Below are 24959 nucleotides of genomic sequence, written 5' to 3' on the forward strand. Positions count from 1 at the left end.
AGCATGTACACTTTATACTGACAGATCTGAAATAACTGATAGAGGTATGGTTTTGGTTTTGGACTAATTGGAAAAAATACAGTCCATACAGTCCACATTTTGCATGTAGACAGGATTTCTGTATTACTCCTCATATTTTCAGAGGGCCCAGTAATCTTTATAAAGAAATACTCATAAGGGATGATGACAGATCCAGATCAAAGAACAACAAGCTAAATGCAGCATAGTATCAGTGTCTCAGCCAGAATAGTCAAGTTTATACATGTGTGCAGCTCAAGTTCAAATTTCCTGGCGATATCATCCAACACGGTATAAACACAGTGGGCCAAGTTCATTCCTGGTGTAATTCAGTCAAGTCAAAGTACATTTGGATCAATGGAGTTAACCCAGGGATGACTTTGGCCCATGGTGTTTAATTTAGATCTGTTATTTCACAGAGCAGGCAGGATTATAAAGGAGTTTTCTGTTCACCTAATGCTGTGTGTGTCCCTGTGCATCATCGTCCATCTCTGGAAAATTAAATAGTTAGTCCAGTAGTGGCTAAGCAAAGTGTTCATCAATAGAGGAGAAAATGTGGATTAGCCCTACATCTGCTCCTGTCTCTGCTAAGGAACCCAGTGAAATAGAGGACGAGTTTTGCCAGGGGAAACAGTAACAGAGAGCTGTGTAGATGTAGATAGAAGTAAAAAGTCTGCCCTGAGGAAAACTGTCAAATGAGTTCCTCTGCCCCCCACCCCAACCCCCATTGTCACTAATTACAATTCTGAGGTGCAGAAGGAATGTGGATATGATGGAAAAGGTTTACTTTTCCATGCATTGTTCAAGTGTATTTTTAAAGAGCCAGCATCAAGTCAGGTTTTCATCTCATAAATCTTAGCTTTTTCCTTCATCATTAATTGTTATGCCTACTATTTTTACCTTGCCATGCTCAAAATAATATTTATACAGTAGCATGGGCTACATAATGCATTGCTGATTTCATCTTGGAGTATTGGCCAGAAGGATTCTGAAACTAATATTCTTTCCATGGCTATATCAGTTGTTATGTCAATGATAGCATCATTTCAACCATCCATAGTTGAGCAAACAGTCCTAGATGCATTCTGTTTGTTAGTGAGATGGACTGCAGGTAGAATTATGTATGAGAGATGGAAAGTTTAGTAATCAGGAATGCAATACACCTTTCTTTAGTAGAGTGTATTTCAAACATGCTCCATCACAAAACACATTTTAGACATAAAACATGCAAGTACTTAGTGTTACAGTAGCATAGTTATAGCCAATAACCGGGCCTCTTCGTGGTATGTGCTGTTAACAAATAGTAAGAGACAGCATGTGCCCTGGAGAGGTTAGAAACGGAACAGATAAAACAGAAGGTAAGTCTTGTTGTCTCCATTTTGCAGATAGGAAACGGATGTTTCGCAAAGGGTCACACTGCCATGGACTGAACCTAGGCTGCCTGAGTCCCCGTCCAGTGCGTTAGGCACAAGACCATCAGGCTTTTCTCAGACATAGCTGACTAGTATACAGCAGGGGGAGAGGGAACTCAAAAGGGAGCTGGGGAGTAATGAGATGCTCTCAGCTGAGGTTCAAAATGACAGAGAGAGTCAGTGCGGTACAAGGATACTAGAAGGGTAACAGGATTTGCAGAGAAGGTGGCTCTTCCACCAAGTGTTCAAGATGGCCTGGAGTGAGTGGTAGTGAGTAGCCCAGTGCTAGAAGAGTGGGCAGCCCAGGGAGAACAGGAGAGAGAAAGATGATTCAAGAGAAAGGGACTCTCAAAAACAAAGAGAATAATGTTGGCCTGGTTCCTGAAATGGATGGGGAGCCATAAGTGGAAGTGTCTGAGGGTGGGGGTGCTACGCTTGGTATGGGTAAGCCAGCAGGCAGCAGCATTCTGCACCTACAAGAGTCTGGAGGGCTGGGACTGGAATAAACCCATCATCACTGTGAAGATGAGCATCCACAGTGTGTGAGCCCAGAGTAATGGGAGGAGATAATACCCCTGAAGCCGGAGTTATCACACCAAGATGGCAGGATCTAGCTCTGCTTTGTAATTTGTCAGTGACAGAGCCAAGGCATGAAATAGCTCTGCAGCATGTTCCCCAGGGCTGTAGGCCCTTTGTTTGAAAAGGATTCCAATGGTGGAGTTACCAACTTAGTATCCCTGTGAGTTTATTGCTAAATAAACAACATTTGATTGGCTCCGAGAGAACATGGGGACAAATTCTGCCTTCACCTGCACATGCAAATCTCAGTGGCTTCAGCAGGAGCAGTGCACACCCCTCTGAGGGCAGAACTTAATCCAATGAGCTTTTTAGAATGGAGAGTCAGATTGTAGCATCTATACAACAGGACCACTTGCAGAGTTCGGGGCTAGTCAGCATGAGAGTGGCAGAATGAGGCCTTCGAGTAACAGTGGGGAGAAAGAAAGGAGTCTTAACCCTTTACAAATACACAGCAGCTGTTTGTGCAAATGAACTAGAATGAAAACTCACCATTACAAAAAACTTTACTCTAAGCAAAGGTTCACTCTGACTGGAAATGCAATTGACGCATTGCCCTGACTGAAGAAATATCCTGACACTTGACTATACATGAATTTCCTTATATGTGGGCTCTGCTATGAGACAGATTTCTTTGAGTTTCTGCTGCTCTCTAAATTAAAAAATTCCCTGGGGTTTTAATTTTCAGCTCTGTACCCTTTGCACTTTTCCTATCTATTCTTGGCAAGTTAACATCACCAGTAATAAGTTCTTATAATTTTTGTCAGTATAATTTTCTGATGGAAAAAATAACTATAAACTGATACTGTGTTTAAAAAATGCTAGGATCCATTATTAGTTCACATTAACTGCTGCTTTGATGGCCCGGGGGTGTCATTTCAGCACATCTAATCCAGCTCTGCCAAAGCACTCCGCACAATGTGCTAGCAATTCCACACAGACACCCCCTGCTGAACATCTATATTCCAGGATTTTACAGCCAAGGTTTCACTCTCCTGCTTCCATTAGTTCCTGTCATTGCTGTGAGTTAATCAAGACACAGATAGGAGATGCATCCAGGACATAGCAAAAACAGTGGCCTGGAAGGGTTTGTGCCAACAGGGAAAGGAGGATAATGAAAAACTACAATAGGTGGCCAAGCAGGGCTGCTATTGATAGGCAGCAGTAGTGCTGGAACTGTTGGGGAATAGAGCCTCAATTTCTACTGACTGACTTGGATGCTAAAATGTTTTGTAATTGTACATTGTCATATGTTGCATTGGGACCCAATCCTTTGGAAAACTATACTCAATAGGACAACTGGTGTGAGTAAGTACTGCTCCAAGTGAGTTAGTGGTTACAAGGTCAGGCCCTAATTTACCTTCCAGAGAACCACTGGACACCACTGTTAATGTGATGCTGTAAAGTCTTGCCTAAAGTTGGGAAGTCTTTCTAAATGCATTTTCCCTGGAAAACTTTAATTTTTCAGTGGAAATTCAAAAATCAGATTTCTGCTGAAAATTTTCATTTTTTTTCCCATTTGGAAATGCTGCGATGGCACCTCATAGCAGTTATAGTTCAACTGTCTCATGTCTCCATTCTCCTTTATAAGCTTTGAGTACGTCTCCCATGATGCACCACAGTCTCCACTTTTGAAGAGGGGGTGACGCATCATTGGAGTCCCTGGCCATGAGGCATTGTGGGAGTTGTTGTCCAGTTGAGAAGCCCAAACCCTAGAATGAAAAAGAGGACATGAAGCAACTGAATGACAACTCCCACGTGTCTTCTCAGCAGCATTTCCAAAGTGAAATATTTTAGGTTTGGGGCTTTCAGTTTTTCAAAGAAAAAGGGGGAAAAATGCTGTGTAAAAATGCTTCCTTTTCATGGAAAATTTTGTTTAGTTGAAAATTCAATTTTCTATTGAAAACCACTTTGATTGGAAATTTTCAACAAACCGTAACGTACTGCTGCATATGTTTATCCACACACCAAAAAGCAACCATATCCTTTCAGCCAGACATTTATTTTAGAATTAGGGAAACAACAAAATAAGGAAGAATAAAAGTAAAGTCAGCATGGGTGAGCCTTGTGTTGTCTATTCTGTGCTATGCATGCAGATAGGTATAGTCCTTAGAAATTTAAAGGTGTAGTACCCAGAAAATAAAAGCCATAGCTTTGCGCATAGAGCTACATGCACAATCAAATGTGTGCCCAAGTTTATGGCAGATACGTAAACATGTATTTTTATTGCCTCAGAGACTAATCTAACATGTTCTCTTCCTTTGGTATCTTCTCTTTATTTCTCTCTTCTCCTCCCTACTACTGCTTTCACTTCCTTTTTCCTGATGATAGGCAAATGCTACACAGCGTATTTAAGACATTTATCTCAAGTGACGAATTGATTTGACATCCCTGCATAGTGAATTCCTCCATTTTATCACAGATAAGCAGCATGGCCTACTGAATAAGGGCACCGCAGTGGGATTCAGGAAACCTGGGTCCGATACCTGGTTCTTCCACTGGTTTGCTGATCTAAGTGATTGAGCAACAAAATGGCAAATGAAATTTTATGTGGATAAATGTAAAGTAATGAACATTGGAAAAAAATAACCCCAACTATACATACAATATGATGGGGGCTAATTTAGCTACAACGAGTCAGGAAAAAGATCTTGGAGTCATCGTGGATAGTTCTCTGAAGATGTCCACGCAGTGTGCAGAGGCGGTCAAAAAAGCAAACAGGATGTTAGGAATCATTAAAAAGGGGATAGAGAATAAGACTGAGAATATATTATTGCCCTTATATAAATCCATGGTACGCCCACATCTCGAATACTGTGTACAGATGTGGTCTCCTCACCTCAAAAAAGATATTCTAGCACTAGAAAAGGTTCAGAAAAGGGCAACTAAAATGATTAGGGGTTTGGAGAGGGTCCCATATGAGGAAAGATTAAAGAGGCTAGGCCTCTTCAGCTTGGAAAAGAGGAGATTAAGGGGGGATATGATAGAGGTATATAAAATCATGAGTGATGTGGAGAAAGTGGATAAGGAAAAGTTATTTACTTATTCCCATAATACAAGAACTAGGGGTCACCAAATGAAATTAATAGGCAGCAGGTTTAAAACAAATAAAAGGAAGTTCTTCTCCACGCAGTGCACAGTCAACTTGTGGAACTCCTTACCTGAGGAGGTTGTGAAGGCTAGGACTATAATAGCGTTTAAAAGAGAACTGGATAAATTCATGGTGGTTAAGTCCATAAATGGCTATTAGCTAGGATGGCTAGGGAATGGTGTCCCTAGCCTCTATTTGTCAGAGGATGGAGATGGATGGCAGGAGAGAGATCACTGGGGCACCTGGCATTGGCCACTGTCGGTAGACCGATACTGGGCTAGATGGACCTTTGATCTGACCCGGTACGGCCGTTCTTATGTTCTTATCTTGGGCAAGTCACTTCTCCCTGTGCCTCAGTTTCTTAATCTATAAAATAAAGACACTGACTTCCTCAAGCACTTTGAGATCCATGGATGCCTTGATCAACCCTGACCTAGAGAGGACACTTAAATGGCAATGGAGTTGCTCGTTCCTTATTCCCACTGAGTCTTTGGCCTCTTTGCAGACATTGACAGAAAGGTTACCAGTTTATGCTAATTGTGATGGTGTTTCTTATTATTATTCTCCAAATAAATAAAAAACAAAGTTCCTCTGCAACCTTTCCTTCCATCCAATGCCACTGACAAATGTTTGCAAAGAAGTAAATGAAAATGGGTGTGAATGTGAGCAGACTGAATTACGCTGCAGATTTTACGAACACCCTAGTGAATAGTTTTCCTCCATTGTTTGCTCAACTCTGATTCCATTAGCAATCTCTTAATTCATCCCATCTCCCTGGATGGGAGACCTTGACTCTGCACCTTGAAGGCTGCAGTTGAGTTCAGTGCAGGAAACTATCTGGAGGATCATCTGATTTTACCACCTATTTGGTGCTTGCTGTTTGCTGCTGGTGTTCCCAAAAGTCTGAAGCTGTGGAGAATCTGTAAAGTAATTGTGATGAGATGAGATGTGATGAGATTCAAACTGGGATTGCTATCGAGCAAAGGCTCTCAAAATGGGAGGCGGGCCCCCCGGGAGGCACAGGATGTATTTGTGAGAAGCTTTAGGAAGAAAAATGTACTGCACACATTTTATCCACAGCAATGAATAACTAGCAAAGCTGATTCCTCCAGACATAGCAGGTCCTCAGATAGCACTGTGCATTTGACTCTAGATGGTGCTACACATTTTGATGGATTTCTGTTAAGCTTGCATAGCATTATAGAAAGTTGTCGCCATCTGTATGTTAATCTGTTTGCTACGACATAGGGCTTGTCTACACTTACCAGGGATCGACGCTGGCTTTGGAGAATCAATACACTGGAGGTCAATTTAGTGGTTCTAGTGAAAACCCACTAAATCGACCGCAGATTGCTGTGTCGTCAACTCCGTTACTCCACTGGAAAGAGAAATGTAAGGTAAGTCAATGGGAGAGAGTCTCCCATCGACCCAGCACGGTGTAGACACCGCAGTAAGTCAGCCTAAGCTACATTGGCTCCAGCTATGTTAGTCACGTAGTTGGAGTTGCATAATTTAGGTCGACTTACCCCCTTAGTGTGATAAGGCCAGAGCGTGCACATGGACGACAGTTGCAGTTTTGCTTTTGCTCTTATTACAATGGATCCTTGGCTCATTTGTGCAACAGAAAAAAAAAAAACTCAAGTGGAAAAACAAAAAAGCCAAAACTGATTTAAGTGAAGCGCTGCTGCCTATATCAGTAGATGTACTCGTGGGGCAAGGGACGGGGGGAGTAAACTATTACAGACACAAAGAAGGAGGGGAGCAATCAAATAAGGTTGAGAACATTGCTATAGAGGGATAAATGTATCAGCCTCTGCCCTGGTCATCCAGCACACCTCTTGCTACACTTCTAAATAGGGTGACCAGATGTCCCAATTTTATAGGGACAGTCCTGATATTTGGGGCTTTGTCTTATATAGGTGCCTATTACCCCCCACCTCCTGTCTTGATTTTTCACACTTGCTATCTGGTCACTCTATTTCTAAATGAGTCAGCATTTGCTGGCAGATATCTCCTGTTTCAAATATGGAGAGAAGCTATGACCTCGCATATGCCCCTTTATGGTCACCGTTGGCAAGTAATTTTTTTTTTAATGGTAACAAAGTCTGTCTGGATTTAAATGTGTACAGGTGGAAAATATTAGAGACAAAAGATGGTGAAGCCTTATTCATTAAAACATGGGACTAATCAGGCCTGATAATGTTCTATTTTTATTGTTCTATTTGGGCCCACTTTTAATAAATCTCCTTCTCTGAGGCGCAGGCGAGAGGTTCAGCTCTGTCTCGCCTGCTCTCTCTCTAGTGTTCTAATTGGCACTGATCCTCATACTTTCAATAAAGGAGTGTGGTTTTCCTTCTCTTAAAACAAGATTTAGTATTCCCAGCATGGTTCCATAATTCATAGTATCTGGCACCTCACCTTCCTTTATTACTGAATTGAAATCCTTGGTCACAGACGGCAGCAATTAGTCTCTGAAGCACTTACAGTCCATAACTAAAGCGGTGGCTTTCACCTTCTGAAAGGATGACATTGCCACTTCTTAATTCCTCCCGGGACATTCCAGCTCTCCAGTCTTTTGTCAGTTAACCTTGGAGATCCGAGCTGTCTGGGGATGTAACTGATTCTACTCCTCTCCTCCTCCCTGCCCAAAAAGGCTGATTTATAGGAATTTTGGTAGGAAACACTGAAAACCTTGCAGAGCCCATTCATTTGTGAATCTTTTAAGACCAGCCTCATTGCAGAGAGCATCTGTCTTCCTGAATTTTATTTTTGCAGCTGCCACGCCTTCTCAGTTTGCTAGACTCTCACTTGCTCCTCAGATCCACCATGCGATAACATAATATTTACCTTCAGGGATTCAAGCTCTTTTTCCTCCACAAGTGCAAAGTAAATTCAGCTGCAGGTGAATATAAAGGGCTCAATCCTACTCCCATGGAAATAAATGGCAAAGCTGCCATTGAAACCAGGGGCAGCAGGATCAGGCCTAAATTGTATAATTGTTCTTTTGCTCCTTCAGTTTCCCCTTGAGACTACTCATTAACACATGGAAAGTTTACATTGTCAACCCCAATTAAAACTAATTGGAATTATGCTTGGAGATCTACTGTATATTCATGGAAGAATGACCTTTACATTGGTCTCTCTCTCTCTCTCTCTGCACTGAGTGAATACTGCAAGAATGGTGGTGATCATTTGTTCACATTTCTTAGTGAGTGTGAGAAGCCCAGTTTGTGTCCTTTTTTGTATTCACCTTCTGCAAATAGCTGTGCAAACAAATTTTATCCAGACAAATGCTCCCGGCAAGTCGGATTTAAGCTCACATGCTCAGTTTGAATTGCAGTATATTAGCAGCCATTGCAGCAGCTAAAAAACAATCCCACCTTTCAAATGGTAGTTAGCATTAATATTTTCAGTGGTCCTTTGTAACTTCTCCCTAGAGAAAGCAGCTGCTTATAAATAGAATGGGACTGAAATGCCACTGAGACTCATGGACTATCTACTCTTTCCTTCTCAAAGACAAATCCTCTTCCAAGTCTTTGATCTTCTTATTTTATTTACTGTATAGAAACACCTTTGCATAAAACATTTTCTTTGTGAGCCAGCAATAGACTTGAGATATACATTTCTTAGAGATGGCTGGAATTTCTCCCCTCATTTTTTCTCTTTGAATGTGCAAAGTTCTATTCTGTGCTGCTGGATTGTTGCCACCTGACACAGATAATCTTCTAATCTTCTCTCTGGGGTGACATCAGAGGAGATGGAAACTTTTTCTCTCTGGAATACCAAGCTCACATTCAGCTGTGACCACTAAGAATCTGGCTTTAAAAATCCCAACCTATAGAGCAAAATGTGTGTGTCCAATATCAGGATCTCATATGTACAAAACTACTGTAAATTCTATTTTATATATTTGTGGTAATTACTATCACTTTATATATTACTGTCAGTTATAAATGTTATTGTAAATGTAAATGTCATATTCTCCTCCCTTTTTTTTCAATCATCTCCCACTTCCACATCTGAAAATTAATTTGAGAAAATAATCCTTAATGCTTCCTTGTGATCTGTTGTCATTGTTACAAGTTACCTTGCAATATTCCTGGGGGAATTCTGTGCCACTGTGAATGTGCAGAGTTCATGTCCCCCACAGATTTTTTTGCTTCCCTGTAGAAAAATGACTTCTGACAGGGAAGCTGCAAAAGTAGTCATGTGTCCCTCCCAGTAGCACAGGCGTGCCGTTTTTGGCATCTGAAGCAGCCAGTGGAGAAGCAAATTGCTGCAGTGGGGGAAGGGCTGGGAATGCCCTGACTGGTAGCTCTTACCCTGCACCAGGCTCAGCTGCTAGTCTGGGCTGGGCTAGGGATGCTGGAGGACAGGATGATGACTTCGCCTGCAAGGAGTGGTCAGAGCCAGGCTGGGTCAGACCCACCCCCAGAAACATCCCCTGGCTGCAGGGAGCTTTGCCCCCCATTTCTTGCCCCCATGCTACTCAGCCATGGGGGGATCATTGTACAGGAAACTGCTCCCCCATCCTCCCAGCCCCTGTGCATCCAAACTCCCGTATGCCCAGACCCCCTACTGAGCCTGACTTCCCCTCCACTCGAATCCCTGCCCCGCTGAGCCAGTCCCCCTGCAGTGAGACCACCCCACACTGAGCCTCATCCCCTGCATTCAGGTACCCACTGAGCCCCTCCCCTTTCCCTGCATCTGGACCACCACTGCTGCACCAAGACCACCATCCACTGAGACCCATGCACTCAAACCTCCTCCCAATGAGCCCCACCCTCCTGCACGTGGAACCCTCCACTGAGCCCCCCACACCCAAACCCCTTCTGCTGAGCCCCAACCACCTTCACCCCCCATGAGCCCTTATGCATCTAGATCTCCCCTGCACCCAGATCCCCTACAGCCACTTGCACCCAGATTGCCCCACACAGAGCCCTCTCACGCTACACCTGGGCCCTCCGCTTCACGCTTGGATCCTGCCGGGATAAGCCTGCCTGCCCACACCTGGACTGGGGACCAGGGCTGGGCGTGCTTCCAAGATTCTGTCCCTCTCATTTGCTTGGTGTGGAGGGGCAGAGCCTGGGGGTGTTTCTGGGGCAGACCTGGCCCTTGAGCTGTGTCAAGGTCAGATGCACCCTCACCACTGAGTCCATGTCCCCAGAGGGTGCAGGGGAGGGGGGAAAGGAGCAGCAGAGTGATCTTCCACCTCCATGCAGCCAGTGGCCTGTGCTCCCTACTGCCATGCTGAAGCCTCTGCATTTATTTGACAAATAAAATTTGCAGAATTTTAAAATATTGTATGCAGATTTTTGTTGTTGTTTGTTGTTTTGGCACAAAATTCCCTCAGGAGTATTGCAAGAAGCATATTACGCTTCTCTACCCACCAAACTGAAAATCCAAAAAGATCATGTGTCAGAAGATCATGGGGGGAAAAATGCCTTTCACTGGCACTTAATGGTCATTGTACTTTGGGTCTGAACTAACTTGCTTTCCTTAGGCAAACTTTCCATTGATTAAGGAGCAGAGGGTGAGGCATTTATACCACCTGTTCTATAACCATTACTTTACTGTATGAATAATCAAGAATTGAAGTTTAACTATCACAGTGTAGGTAAAAGTTAAGATTGATTCATGGCTTTGTCCTAAATACTAGGAACTGGATGATGGCTCCCCACTCCAACCACTTCATGTCATTCTGGTGGTGGAAAGGGGCCTTTGGAAATGACCCCAGTGAAGCAGAGGCACAGGGTCACCATAGGCAGCCTTACCCCATACTCCTGTGCAGCCCCCAGGGTAGGGAGTGGAGCATGGGTGGGAGCTGGGGCAGGAGAGAGTGGGTTCATCCTCTGGAGACTCCGATAATTCTTGTATTTTGGAGGAGTGTTCGGTAACAGGAGATGCATTAGGCCTGATTCTCCTGTCTTTTATGTGCATTTTACAACAGTGTGACTCAACTGACTCCAGTAGCATTACTCCTGATTTATACTCGGGTGACAGGAGATTCAGGCCCCTTGTCTGTCGACTGGCCACAACCAGTATGTTTATTCAGGCAAAAAATGTTTTTATTAATGAATCCATAACTTTGGAAAAAAAGGTGTCCTCTGCTGTTGAAAGCATAGACTGTCTACTTCACGTGTGCCTGATTCATACATGGAAAATACCTGGGGATACTTTGAACTTGCAGGACTGACTTTTTTTTTAACGCTCTAAGTGACTGATTTTATATGCTGATGTAAATATACTGATTTCAGCCGACTGCTTCTTTACATCCTCCCACTCAACCCCCAATTTCCTATTTGGTCTTGTATCTCCTCCAACACCTAACAGACAGGAATCTCTTCACACAGCAAAAAATATTCCAACCTGATTTGCATAAATTAGATGGGAAGAAATGTATTTCAGTCATTTTCTATTTAAATGGCATGGAAATCACACCAAAGTTAGATATAAATGCCTGCAGAATTGGACTATAAGATGCTCATGGAAAACTGCAACTGAAATAATCAGAGCTGACTTGATTACCTCAGGAAATCATTCTCACTCTGTGATTTCCCTCTGCAAAGAGAGATAAATGGAGAGTGAATGAGAACACTTCATCTGTACCACCAGATAAATGATGAGATTAGCTGAGCCCTTTCACGGGTAATGCTAGAGCATGCCTACCCTGCTGCTCTTACCACACTCCAGTGGGGTGCGAGGTCCAGCCAATTCCAGTCATAGCTTCCTCCACTGCATGAGGGGTTTAGACCAGCACAGCTACATCCATGGCTGGAAATGGGGCAAATTCCACCTGTAAGCCAGGCCTAAGGACCTGAGCCTGCAAACCCCTATGCCTATGGGACCACTCAGGGAGTAAAGTCATACATGTATATGTTTCCTAAAATTCAAGAAGTCATCAAGTCCAGCCCCCTTTGCTGAGGCAGGATCAAGTAAACCCAGACCATCCCTCACAGGTGTTTGTCCAACCTGTTCTTAAAAATCTCGAAAGAGCCATAGAGTCTGTTCCCCACTGAAAAAGGGCCCCCTCCAGCATGAGAGAACCCCATTCCTGCACCCCTTCTCACAGGGCAATAGTCATAGAATACCAGGGTTAGAAGGGACCTCAGGAGATCATCTAGTCCAACCCCCTGCTCAAAGCAGGACCAATCCCCAGACAGGTTTTTGCCCCAGATCCCTAAATGGCCCCCTCAAGGATTGAACTCACAACCCTGGGTTTAGCAGGCCAATGCTCAAACCACTGAGCTATCCCTCCCCCCATTTAAAGGCATTGGGAGTGAGGTGTCTAACTCACGCACCTAACAATTTACAAAAGTGCTTAAGTATCTGCCCCTTTAGGTGCCTAAATCTACAAATACCTTTGTAAATTTGGCCCTTTCTCATTGAACGTCAGTGGGATGTGGGATCCTAAGTCACTTAGGTGCTTAAATTTATTTTTCCCTGTGTTTTTAGTGACCGTGACTTTTGGACCCTATGTGTTTTTAGTGACCAAGACCATGACCAGAAGCTTGCTCATGCTCAAGACTCCATGAATTCTTGCAAACATTCTGTGAATGTCCTTTCTGGCAGAGTATGCAAGAATGATCTGAGTTTTTTAAATAGCATTAAACCACATAATGTAAGAATAGATAACATGTTCTAGGACACATAAGACATGCTTTCTAGTGCTTTATCATTTTTAACACGTATTCTGTATGGAGTTTGGTGCTTTGTTCTCTATCTGCTTTAAGGGTGGGATGTTCCAAGGTGGCTGAGGGAGAGCCAGCTCTGTAACAAGCTTCCAGAGGAGATCAGATGAATCCAAAGTCTGATCATCTTTAGGAAATGTTACAAAACCTTCCTCTCTGAGAAAGCCTTTCCATCAGATGTAACCCTCCCAGTTTGAACAGCCCTTTCATTTTCCCCAAATCCCTCCAAGAAACCCTGTAAAGAAGGGATGGCCCAGGAACTCCATTAAGAGATTTTGCTATTTCTATAGGTTTTACATTGGAGGTGCTTAGATAATACAGTGATGGGTGCTGTAAGATAGATAACAAGGAGGCCGGTGGCACCTTAAAGACTAACAGATTTATCTGGGCATAAGCTTTCATGGGTAAAAAACCTCACTTTTTTTCAGTCTCCACACAGCTGAAGAAGTGAGGTTTTTTACCCATGAAAGCTTATGCCCAAATAAATCTGTTAGTCTTTAAAGTGCCACCGGACTCCTTGTTGTTTTTGCGGATACAGACTAACACAGCTACCCTCTGATACATAAGATAGATAGACACCCAACTCCCATTGAATTTTATGAGCCTGACTCCCTTGCAATCCTTTGGAAATCACAGCCTAGAGCCATTATTGACACCTATTTAACACTTTTCTCATATTATCTTAACAATTATTCAAATGTGTGTTGTGATTTCCCCTCCCTTTTATTCTTTAACTCAAATTATGGCTCTTGCACTTTTTGCCATGGTAAACACAGCCTTACTCATAACTTCACCTTTGCTCTCTGTCAAAAGGTTATTCCCCTCTCTCCCCGCCCCTCAGAATCCCCGAGTAAATAAGGTTCTGCTCCTTTCTGAGTATGAAGAGAGTGGAGAGAAGTATAGTTTTGACACAGGAAAAAAAATTCTTATAACCATTTAAAAAAACCAAACAACTTTATGGCCCTGATGACTCAGAGTAGAAAATTTAAACTGGGGATGGAAATAGCCCTCTTGGAGGATAAGTGTCATGAGTGTAAAAATGAAAATTAGTTTTTATTTGACCAAGCTACAACCATTTGGATAATTGTATGTCCTGCATAAGCATCTTGCACAGGGTTTTTTGCAAAGTCCCTGATCCTGCAAACACTTACTCATGTTTAGCTTTACTCAGGGGAGCAGTTCCACTGACTTCAATGGGGCTATTCACATGCATAAAGTTAGGTTTGAGTGGAAGCACTTGCAAGATCGGGACCTAACTGTGACTCGCTAAGAAGGCTGTATGTGCATGTGTGGTCAATACACTTAAGTAGTGAAAAGTGCACTGAAATTGCACAAGAAGTTGGGGAGAGCAGCTGTGCCCTTTGTAAAGTGTGCAAGATGGTGCTCTGCTCTGATGCTCAACAGTTGGAGAAAAAGCAAAGCTCCAAAGGCTGGTCCAGACTGTTCCTCTCAGATCTGTGCCTGGAAGGTTCCTTCCATGTATGGATCTTCCCCATATCCTTCTGTGCAGAAGTGGAGCTCAGCCACTTCTGTGGAGTCATCCTTCTCCCTCCAGATCTGACAGAGGGTGCTCTGAGTCTGGGGTTTATGTGGAGGAGGGAGTAGAGGAATGGACAGGCCTCAGAGGGGACCCATAGCCTCTCTCTCCAGCCCTGTAGAGCATCCCTGGAAAATAGAATGCAGGATGCAACTTATTATCATCTCTGCATAGCGGCCATCCATGTGAGCATCCTCTCACTAAATAACCCTCTTGTAGCTCCACCAGCAGACTCACAGGTTGCCACAGCCTGGGACACTCCCTGGTAGAGCTTCTCCAATTATGCTTCATGCCAGTGACCAGGAATGAGAGAGGGCCAGAGCCTGTGCAGAGGCACAGGACCTCCCTACTTGCCCAGGAACTTTGAGAGACTAAGGGGAAGTACCTTTTCCACCCACTCCAATGAAATAACAAGGGCAGAATGCAGTGCAGGGATTTCCTCCCCTGTCTTCCCCTCTGTAGGGTGTTTTCAGGCAGGGATGATCTAGGACAATAACTGGAGAGAGGCCCGTCCTGTGCACTTTCTGAGGTGCATGGCACAGGGCAATCTGGTGGTGTCACTGTGCACCTTACTCAAGGAAAGCAAGGGCTTCTGCATCATTGATGTCATGCATTTGACAAAAGAGGATGAGATCTTTGGGTGTATCTGAGCTGTACTCAGCATGTACCTGGGGAGAGTATAGCTGGCTTTCTGCCTCGTCTTCCAGGCATCTCCCCTACTCCATGAGCTCCCCAGAAGTCCAAAGGGGATGGAGCAGGAATAGCATCTGCTCCTCTGTAGAGTTTAGAATATCCTGAAAAGAGGCAGGACTCCTGTGGAGTCAAAGCACAGGACTGTTCAGATCTGAGGAGTTTTCACTCTTTGTTCAAGCCCATAGCTAGTCCACAGACCTAGATATATACCAAAGCAAAAGCTACACAGTGTATCTCAAGAACGATAAAAAAAACCTGATGAGTCCTTGTGACACTAACTCAGCAGAGAACTAGGAATGCCCTAGGACAGTGGTTTTTCAACCTGTGGTCCTTTGACCCTGGGGGTCAACAGACTATGTCTAAGATTTCCAAAGGGGTCCGCCCCTCCATTTGAAATTTTGTAGGAGTCTGCACATGAAGAAAGGTTGAAAACCACTGTCCTAGCACTGCAACTCCCACCACAAACTTCACCACACAGCAATTAGCCAGTTTGTTCAATACAGATTTTCAGCTTAGCTCTTAAAAGCCATTTCATAAATATTCTATGGCCTTTCAAGCAGTGTAATTTGCCTCTGTGACATTAAAGAGGAAACTCTGTGGAGGGGAGGGATGACGACAAATTTATCCACCAATAGCATGCTCTTTTGGCACAAAAGCACATTCTTATCTTTACATCCCATAATGAGAAGGCAAAGACGGGATTGTTGCTACAACTCCCTGGGTGGGTAGATGTACATTATAGGAGAAGGGTTAGATATTTTTTCCGCTGCCTACCCTAACAGAAGAAACTGAGTTTGTATTTTCCTGTGGTTTTCCTACGTACGGTTGAAGAGAACTGTTCACATGATGTCAGACTGCGAGGGACTGGTTGTGGGTAAGTGCCAGATTTATATTTACCACAGTGTCCTGCCGACTAGTTCACATTCTCAGATTGCAAAGTCACACACAAACCCGCTTGGTTTTGAAGGGAGTCTGAGCCACTGCAGGGGAAGAAACCCCACGCATCAGCAGAGTTCTACATGCTCGCACTTACAAAACATTCTCGGGTAGCTGTTACTACGAACATGGGTGGCTAGCCTACGAAATTATGTTTTCTTAATAAAGGCGTGAAAAATAAATGAGACTGACTTTAGCTAATCAGGGAAGCAGTCTGATTCTGTCAAAATGACAGTGTCACAATTTGTTCTCTGGAGCTTCTAAGCAAGAATTTCTGGGAACAGTTCCTGAAACAACTGCCCTGTATACTCACTATGTTAACATATTGATTAAACTTTTCAAATGGCAAGCGGCTGCAGAAATGGCTGCTGAATGTAATAAAGATGGGTCCTTTACTGGGAGAAAATACGCTTTATTTTCAAAATCAGTGCCTTGTGTATTCTGCCTATAGCTGAAAAGGAGAGTCATTCCCTGACGCACATGGCTGGCTATGTCAAACTTTGCTGCACAGGAGGCTGTGGCATGTGGTAGGAAGATATTTCTTAGCTTTTTGTTTTCTGCCCTTTTATGCGTAGTGTAAACATTCACTAGATCGTCTGCATGAAAGGAAATTCCTGTGGGGACATTGGAGCGATTCTGTGCCAAGATTTTTGTTAAATAAAAGCATTCCATTTAAAAACACTACTTGTATTTTGTCACTGCAACCATTTGTCTTCTCTTATTTATAGTGGAATAATTTAGTTTGACTGGCTTGTGACGGCAGAGAGTCAGAGACCAGGTTTTTGCTTTAAAAGTGGTCGTGAAGTGGGGGGGTGGGCGAGTGAGCTATTTTTCTTTTCTCTCTTTGTTTCCATTTCAGGGAGCGGGCAATGTTAAAAAAAAAAAAAAAGGGTAAAAGTTTGAATATTTTTAGTTCAGTGTAAGCGGTACCGTGGGCAATTTCCTATGTCAGCAGAAGGTCACTATCATTGTATGAAGGCAGAGCAGAAGTCTGGGAAGATGAAGATTTCTTGCTTACCTTGTCAATGGGCTGATCCCATACCAGCATAGCTTCCCTTCTTCAGCAAAGTTGGCCTTGACTTTAACAGCTTGAGCTATGTGTGCTTGTTAAGGACTTTGAGTTGAACAGGGATATTTCAGGACAACACTGACAATATTTAACTGGCATCTGATATTAATGATGAAACTGATATTTGGCATGCAAGGCATGATGGGTGTGAAAGTTGCTTATATCTGAATTACCTTGGCAATTGCAAGGGCCCAGGATGTTTCCTTTGCAGAAAGTTGTGATAGGCATGTAGTTTTATGGGTTTTGGTTTGTTTTTTGAGGGGAGGGAGGCTAGGGATTGTTAGATGAAGAAGGGAATAAATATCAGAGCTGTAAAGTTTGGATCTGGATGCAGCTCTGAAACTTTCCTGCATTTGCAGGCTGTTTAGAGCAAGAGATTTGGTTTCCTTACCATTATTCTCATATTCTCCCCGCCTTCTCCAGTCATCTTGGCATCGTCTCCAGTCCACTCACTACCTCCTGTACCAGACATCATGACTGACCCATGCTCTTTTTACTCTCCCTGATATGAGGCAGAGATAGCGGAGTGGTAGCCAAACCTGTGGCCACCACATGTGATTTCCTGGATTTAGTGCTGTGCGTCTGTAGAGTCCTAAGTATCACTACTGCACTGTATGTGGTTATTAAACTATTTTTAATATTCCAGTTGCTGACAGTTTGTCTCATGTTAATGGATTTGAGGAAGACCAAATAATTCCCTTGGTCACATTTTTTACACCACTTTAAAGATTAAAACTTTATCAATAAAATCTCTGTAAATAAGGGTATAAAACAGCAATAGAAATTCTCTGTGATAATATGATTACAACGTAATGGTCCAAATACCACCTACTGATTCCAATGAGAATTGTATGGTGTAATTGAGACCAGCATTTGACCTCGTATTTTTAAGACTCCATGTTGAATGGGCCTAGACAATAGACTTGCAAAAAAGTTACAATGATATATTTAAGATTAGCATTGTAAGGTGGCTAGACAATACAGATCTATTTATAGCTCTGTGTGTGTGTGTGTGTGTATTGACTCTGTACTATAACGTCTGTATTGTCTAGCCACATTGCAACATTAATCTTATATAAAATAATTGTAACAACCTTTTGGAATGTATATGCCTAATAAACAATCCTACAAATTAAAGTTTATAGTTACAGTAAATGCCAAAATTTCTACACTACTTTCAGCCTACACAAGAATGTAGTAGGAACAGCTGGATAATTGTTCAGATCAGACAAGTTCAGATCAGATAAACATTGCAGAGAAAATTGGTGAATACGTGCTTTTGATTTTAAGTAGCAGGATATGAACTGGCCAATGTAACTTTAACAATAAACTTCATTTAATAGTAAAACTCACATTTCTGAATTAGAAAGAAGTAGGGAGCTTTTCAGGGTCTAAACATTGGGTTTTTACTTCTGTAACAGAGGCTTGTGACTTATGTTATAACTACAGTCTTTGGTTCAGAATAGAAAGTTAAATGTGCAGAAGACAACAGCCTGTAGAAAGAAGAATAATTTTGTCTTTTTAATATAGCATATGAGACACACAAACTGTCAGAGTTGCAGAAATGTTTAAAAGAAGTCACTGTCACACTGGACTGAATTCCACCTAAAAATTGCCCGTGCACTTTAAAGTGCTGAGATCAAAATGATCAATTAGTGAACAGAATTTTTAAATTTATTCCTTTAATTTTCCAAGACTATTGTGACACTGGTAGATAAAGACATAAGAAGGATCAGTCACTTCAGGACAAGTGCACTGCCTTCAGTTTTTTTCTTATTAGCAATTATTGACATACTGATGCTATCCATTAGTGCTAGGTACATAGATTTACTGTCATTGGTACATGCAGATAAAAGCAAAAGACATCAATTATTTAAGTGCTTCCCTGGGTATGTATTATTTTTCTCTTGTAAGAAGACACAGTTCAGTCTCTATACAACTGAACAGCCTTTCATGCTCCCAGCATTTTGATTAGGAACGAGTGAGTCATAATGGTTCTGGTTCTTACCACAACTTCTCAGACTTCAGATAAACCTCTGAAGTCAAGCAAAGGCCCTTAAAATCTCTGTTCACTTATTTTCCCCTCAGAAACTATATCATGAGACAGTAACAGCGCAGAATATTTATGAACAGAGTTATTCTTTTGCTATAGTCCTGGAAAATTCAGCTGTGTTGTGATATAGATTTTTATTGCCAAGAGTGGGCACTACAGTTCAAACACAGAGAATCTCACCCATACATCCTTTATCTTTTATTTAGTAAAATGTTGCTCAAATATGGAAGAGAGAGAATTGATTTCTCTTGCTGTGCCACAGGCATGAGGGGGCCCAGTACTCTTCCTCCCAAACTCTTATATTTATTTCTACAGAGGAAGGGAAAAAAAACCTGTGAAGTGTGTTCTTGAACACCTCCTTAAATATCACCCCACATCAAATGAGAATTGTACATTTCAACATGTCCTAGAGATGTTGTGGGCACCTGGCTAAAATGGGGTGTGCTTCTCAGGAAAGGGGGATCCCAGGAACCTACAGGCAGTACAGGTGTCTTACTAGACACACCATCCAGTCAGGTTACACAGGGGTACATTTGGGCCTTCATTGAGAACTTGGTTAGCAGTGCTGCTGCTAATGGGTGAAAGGAAAAAGAATTTGGCTCACTCTCCCATAGTCATGTTGTCTCCGCAGGACTAATGGGAATCAGAAATTATACAAATGCACTTTTGTCACTAAAAGCAGGAGGGATGGCACAACCGATGCACAGGGAGCAGATCTGTCTGGGGAAATTGCCCCATTTTTATGTCGTCCCTTTTGAATTAGAACCATGCTTTTTGAAATGGTTTTTAAAGTTGACCCGTGGGAAAGTATTTAGCTTTTTGCTCTTTATGGCAGGAAGTGCCATTTTGCAGAATAAGGGCCCAATCCTGCAAATGCTTAGGCACTTGAGCAACTTTATTCATGAGTAGTCTTATTAAATTAATGCATTTGCAGGATCAGACCCTAACAATTGACTCCCTGCTCATGTTATGTCAGCAAGGGCTATGCGGAATATAAAATTAGTGCCCTCAATTTCCTGGGGTAAGGCAGAGGCTCTGTGCCTTATGTCTTGTTTGCCCAAACTGCCCCATACAGATCAGTGCTACCGATTAACTGGAATTAGCCAGCCCTCTCAGGATTGTTGGTCCTCTCGGGCGTGAATGTTAGCTTCCCAACCTCACTCAAAATAGCCTGTGCTTTGTGCAGCTCTGCCTTATGTATTGAGGTCTCTCAGCAAGTTTGCCAAGGCCAGGATCAGGTAAGGACATATAGGGAGCTCATGCTCAGATGCTTGAAGATCTAGGCCCTGCAAAAGCCCCAGACAGTAATGCAAAAGCAACCTTGTAATCAATAAAAGGAAACCACCATAAACTTTTCAGCACTGGGAAAATATGCTCTGAGGACCAAATTCTCAGCTATTGTAAATGGGTGCAACTCTGTTGAAGTCAGTGGCACTGTGCCCCTTTACACCAACAGAAAATTTGGTCCTGAATGTTAAGTCCAGAGGAGACAGATGCCTTTGCTGGTTATCTGGAGCTTGTGTAACCCACACCTCACCTGGGTACAGTGTTCTGTCCTATCTAGTGACAGCGAGACCACTTTAGAGAGAGAGAGAGAAAGCAATTAATGAGTCTGCTCTACAGCCTTAGCTAACAGTTGGCTTTTGGCTCATGCACTAAGCTCCAGAGGTCCCCGATTTGATCCTGCCTGCCGATGACCTAGGTCTGTCAGTGTTACACTTGTACAATGCTACCCTGCAAGGTACAATGCTACCCTGGAAGGCCTGCAAGTTCAGCATTGCAGTTGTCTAACACATGGCAAACCATATTTCAAATCAGTCTGCCCAAACAATGGCCACAGCTTAGAAATACTCCTAAAAGGGTAAGGTTAAATATCAGCTAATAGGTAATATGTATCATTGTCATAAGGTATAATTCCCAAATCTGAACCTTAGCGTCCAAAATTTGGGTACCTGCATGAATTCCTCTAAGCTTAATTACTAGCTTAGATCTGATAGCCTGCCACCACCCAAAAATATAGTGTTTTGGGGCACTCTGATCTCCCCCAACCATCCCCCTTCCGCCCCCCACCCCGACTTTCCCTGAGAGAGACAATATTTCCTGGCACAGAGAGAAATTAGCCTCTCTCTCCCCTTCCCTCCTCCCCCACCAGTCCTGGGGTACGTCTACACTGCATGATTATTCGAATTAGCTTAAACGATATTACAAAACAGATCTAATAAAATCGGTTTAGCGCGTCCACAGTGGGATCCCGAAATCGATTGTTTGCGTCCATGGTCCAAACTGACCATCGATTTCAGGAGCGGTGCACTGTGGGTAGCTGTTCCTCAGCTATCCCATAGTTCCCACTTCCGTGTGAGAGCACAGTGCCTGATGGGGCAGAAAACACTGCCCCGGGGGGTGCTGGGTACAGCCGCACCCCTCCCTTTGTGAAGGCAGCAGACAACCCTTTGGCGCCTTTTTCGCGGAGTGCATTGAGCAAACGCCATTAGCACAGCAATCTTTCCCTTTTTTTTTTTCACGTGGTGGTGGGGGGAAATAAACTGAGGAGCTGTTCCCTGAACCACGCCAGACACTGTGTTTGAACCTACAGACAATGGAGCTCAGCCAAGAATGCAAATAATTTTCAGAGACTGCTGTGGACTGTGGGATAGCTGGAGAGTCCTCAGTACCCCCCCCTCCTTCCATGAGACGTCCATTTGAGTCTCTGGCTTCCTGTTACGCTTGTCACACAGCGTGTGTATCTGGAGTTTTTTATTCAAACGCTTTGGCATTGTGTCTGTAACGGAGCTGGATACAACAGATTTGTCTCCCATACAGCGATCAGACCTAGTATCTCCAGTACGGTCTATGCTGGAGCTCTTTTTCAATTTCAAAACTGTATCGCCAGCCGTGCTGATCAGAGCTCCACGCTGGGCAAGCAGGAAAATGTAATTCAAAAGTTCACGGGGCTTTTCCTTTTACTTGCCCGTGCATCCGAGTTCAAGATTGCTGTCCAGAGCAGTCAGTGCTGCACTCTGGGATGCCGCCCGGAGGCCAATAACGTCGATTCCATCCACATGAACCCTAATCCGAGTTATCACTATCGAATTTAGCGCTACACTCTCGTTTTGGGAGGAGTTCCGAAATCGATTTAAGGGCCGTTTAACTCGATATTAATGACGACGTCGTCTGAACGGATACAGCGTTAAATCGGTATATCGGCCATTAAACGATTTAAAGTCGCAGTGTAGACCTGGCCCTGGTGTTTACACCCACTCTCCTGAGATAAAACAAGGAAACAAGGAAAGATCAATCAGGTTCTCTAAAAGAAATCTTTTAATAAAGAAAGGAAAAGTAAAGAATTATCTCTGTAACTTCAAGAGGTAAATATTAGAGGGTCCTATAGTTTACAGACAAAGGAAGAAACCCTTCCTCCAGTACCAATACAAATCAAAATATTCCCAGCAACTACACATATAAAAGTTAACCAGCCAGATCCACATGTGCAAATAGAGTAAAACAAACAATTAAAAAGCCTAAATCGCCTGTTCTACTTACTATTTGAACAGAACTTTAGAGAGCCTGTAGTAATGTCTGGTCCCTCTCATACCCCCGAGAAAAGACACACACACAGAACAAAGGACCCACACCCAAAACTTCCCTCCACACAGGGTTGAAAGTATCTTGTCCCCTGATTGGTCCTCTGGTCAAGTGTTTAGTTCCCTGTTTGTTAACCCTTTACAGGTGAAAGAGACATTAACCCTTAACAATCTGTTTATGACAATCATGTAGACCACTGATGCAAAGTTGCTCACATCAAAAAGGAACACAACTGTGTGGCAGGTGGACCAGTGGGTTCTGTTTCTGGTTTTGCTACTGACCTGCTGTGTGCCTTTGGGGAAAACATTTCACCTTTCTGCACATCAATCTCTGTAAAAGTGGATTAATGGATACTTGCCAGCTTTGCAAAACACTTTAATAACTGCAAATGAAAACCATTGTGTGAGTGCTTCAGCACATGAGAGATGTCCCCTGAGACCACTGTAGAATTACGTGCATCAGAAGAAGCACTAATGGCTGATTCCAGCAAATTGCTCTGCACCCTCAATATCTTTCATAATTGAGTAAGAGTTTTTGATGATGAATGCACCACAGAATCATTGGGCTAGGTGCAAGAATCATCTGGCAAAATTCTATGGCCTGTGCTATGCAGGAAATCAGATGATCATTCAAAGGTTTTCCAGTGGAATATTATTCCATCAGAAAATGCTGGTTCAATGAAACCTGCTCTACTACTTAGATTGCAAGTTATTTGATGGTGTCTTTTTGTCCTATTTTGTACAGCACCTAGCACAGTGGAGCTTGGTCCATGACTAAAGTTCCTAAATGCTCTCACAATACAAATAAATAATAATAATGATCCCTTGTGGCCTTAAAAATCTATATGAATCATTATGATCAGGCCCACAGACATTGAGAAATAAATGTGAATCTAGAGTCCTGAGGAGTCTGTGTTTCACAGGAATAACATCAGAAGTAGATTTGTGGTAACAAGCGAGCCCTGCTGAGACACATGAATTAAAACATTTCAGAAACAGTCCTGAAAAGCCTTCTGTATGCATGAAGCATTTCAAGAGCACCCCATGATCCACACTATCAAAAGGAGCCAAAGGAACATAAAGAGTTAAAATGTACCGTGTGAAGAATCCACCTGCTACAGAAGGTCATTAGAATATAAACCTGGGTTAAAACAGCTCTGGAGTGAGGCCTGATTGAAGATTTTAAAACACTGTGGTTTCAGAGATATGAGGCTGCAGTAGCCTAGTCATGGCTTCACCCTACTCCCACCCTCAGATCTTTTGTTAGCTAGTGTTGAAACCTGAAAGCTTCCTAATTAATGCCAAAATTGCCGCAGTCTAGTTAAAGGGAGAAAGCCAGGGGGCTAGGATCTGCTCCCAGTTGCACCTGTGTAAATCCAGACTAATGCCAGAGAAAGCAGAATCTGCTCCTTCATCAAAGCCAAAGAAAATGAGAAGAGGGAAGTGAAACCTGTACCTAATTATGCTCTGTTCCCTGGGCTTTGTCTATGCTGGGGGTTTGGTTTGTCCTAGTTCCAGTCATCAGTGTAGCTGCACCAGTGCAAACTTCCAGTGCATGTAGACAAGGTAAATCTCTAACAGTCACAGTTTGCTCTATCTCAGAGGTAAGAGCCACTTATGCAAATGAAAACTCACTTTGTAACCTTGGGCAAGTCACTTATCCAAGTTATTTGCTCAGTGCTTCAGTTTGCTCGTATGTAAAGCAGTGATGATACTTCACCACCAGGTTTGTCAAGAGCTTTTATATTTAAGGATTGAAAACTCTGAACAAACAAAGTATGATTATTTCAACTCATTCACATAGTAGGTGTTATGAACGTAAATCCCTCCTCTATTAACAGAGGGTAGAGCAGAGCTGTGTGAACCATTGCAACTTGTTTGCGTTTTAAATGTTTGTGATTTTTTTCCAGTGTGCCTAAGTTTGCAGATTCTACAGTTTGAAAGGTTTGGGTTCAAATGAATCTATTTCTTTCCATATTTGAATCTCCTTATAAATTCATAGGCTTGATTTGCCAAACTCTGGATTGGCTTTGGATTTGCATATGTTCACTCAGGTTCACAGATGGAATAAATATATTCAGTCACCCATCTGCAATGCACATCCATGCACCCACGCATGCTAAGCCTTTTGCATGTCTTGTTTGTGGGACTGTTTATGTCAGAACTTTCCCTTTAAACCTGTAACAGTCATCTAATGAGTCTAAAACACTTTCAGCCATCGAATGGGATTAATAATACTACATTAAGCCACTGTCTTTGACAGACACAGAGGTAACTCCATGTCGCTCTGATACATTACATT

General features: G+C 42.8%; 1 protein-coding gene across 1 annotated transcript in view; it reads left to right on the forward strand.

Annotated features, from left to right (window-relative positions):
* Nucleotides 1-15731: 15731 nt before the first annotated feature.
* The window catches only part of EML1 (EMAP like 1), a 222976-nt gene continuing 213748 nt past the window's right edge, over nt 15732-24959 (forward strand). The window contains exon 1 of the mRNA XM_032771562.2: nt 15732-15892. Coding sequence (XP_032627453.1) covers nt 15862-15892 — 31 coding nt within the window. The 5' untranslated portion in view covers nt 15732-15861. The remainder of the gene's footprint in view (nt 15893-24959) is intronic.

The sequence above is a fragment of the Chelonoidis abingdonii genome, chromosome 4 (genome assembly GCF_003597395.2).
Source record: "Chelonoidis abingdonii isolate Lonesome George chromosome 4, CheloAbing_2.0, whole genome shotgun sequence".
NCBI lineage: Eukaryota > Metazoa > Chordata > Testudines > Testudinidae > Chelonoidis > Chelonoidis abingdonii.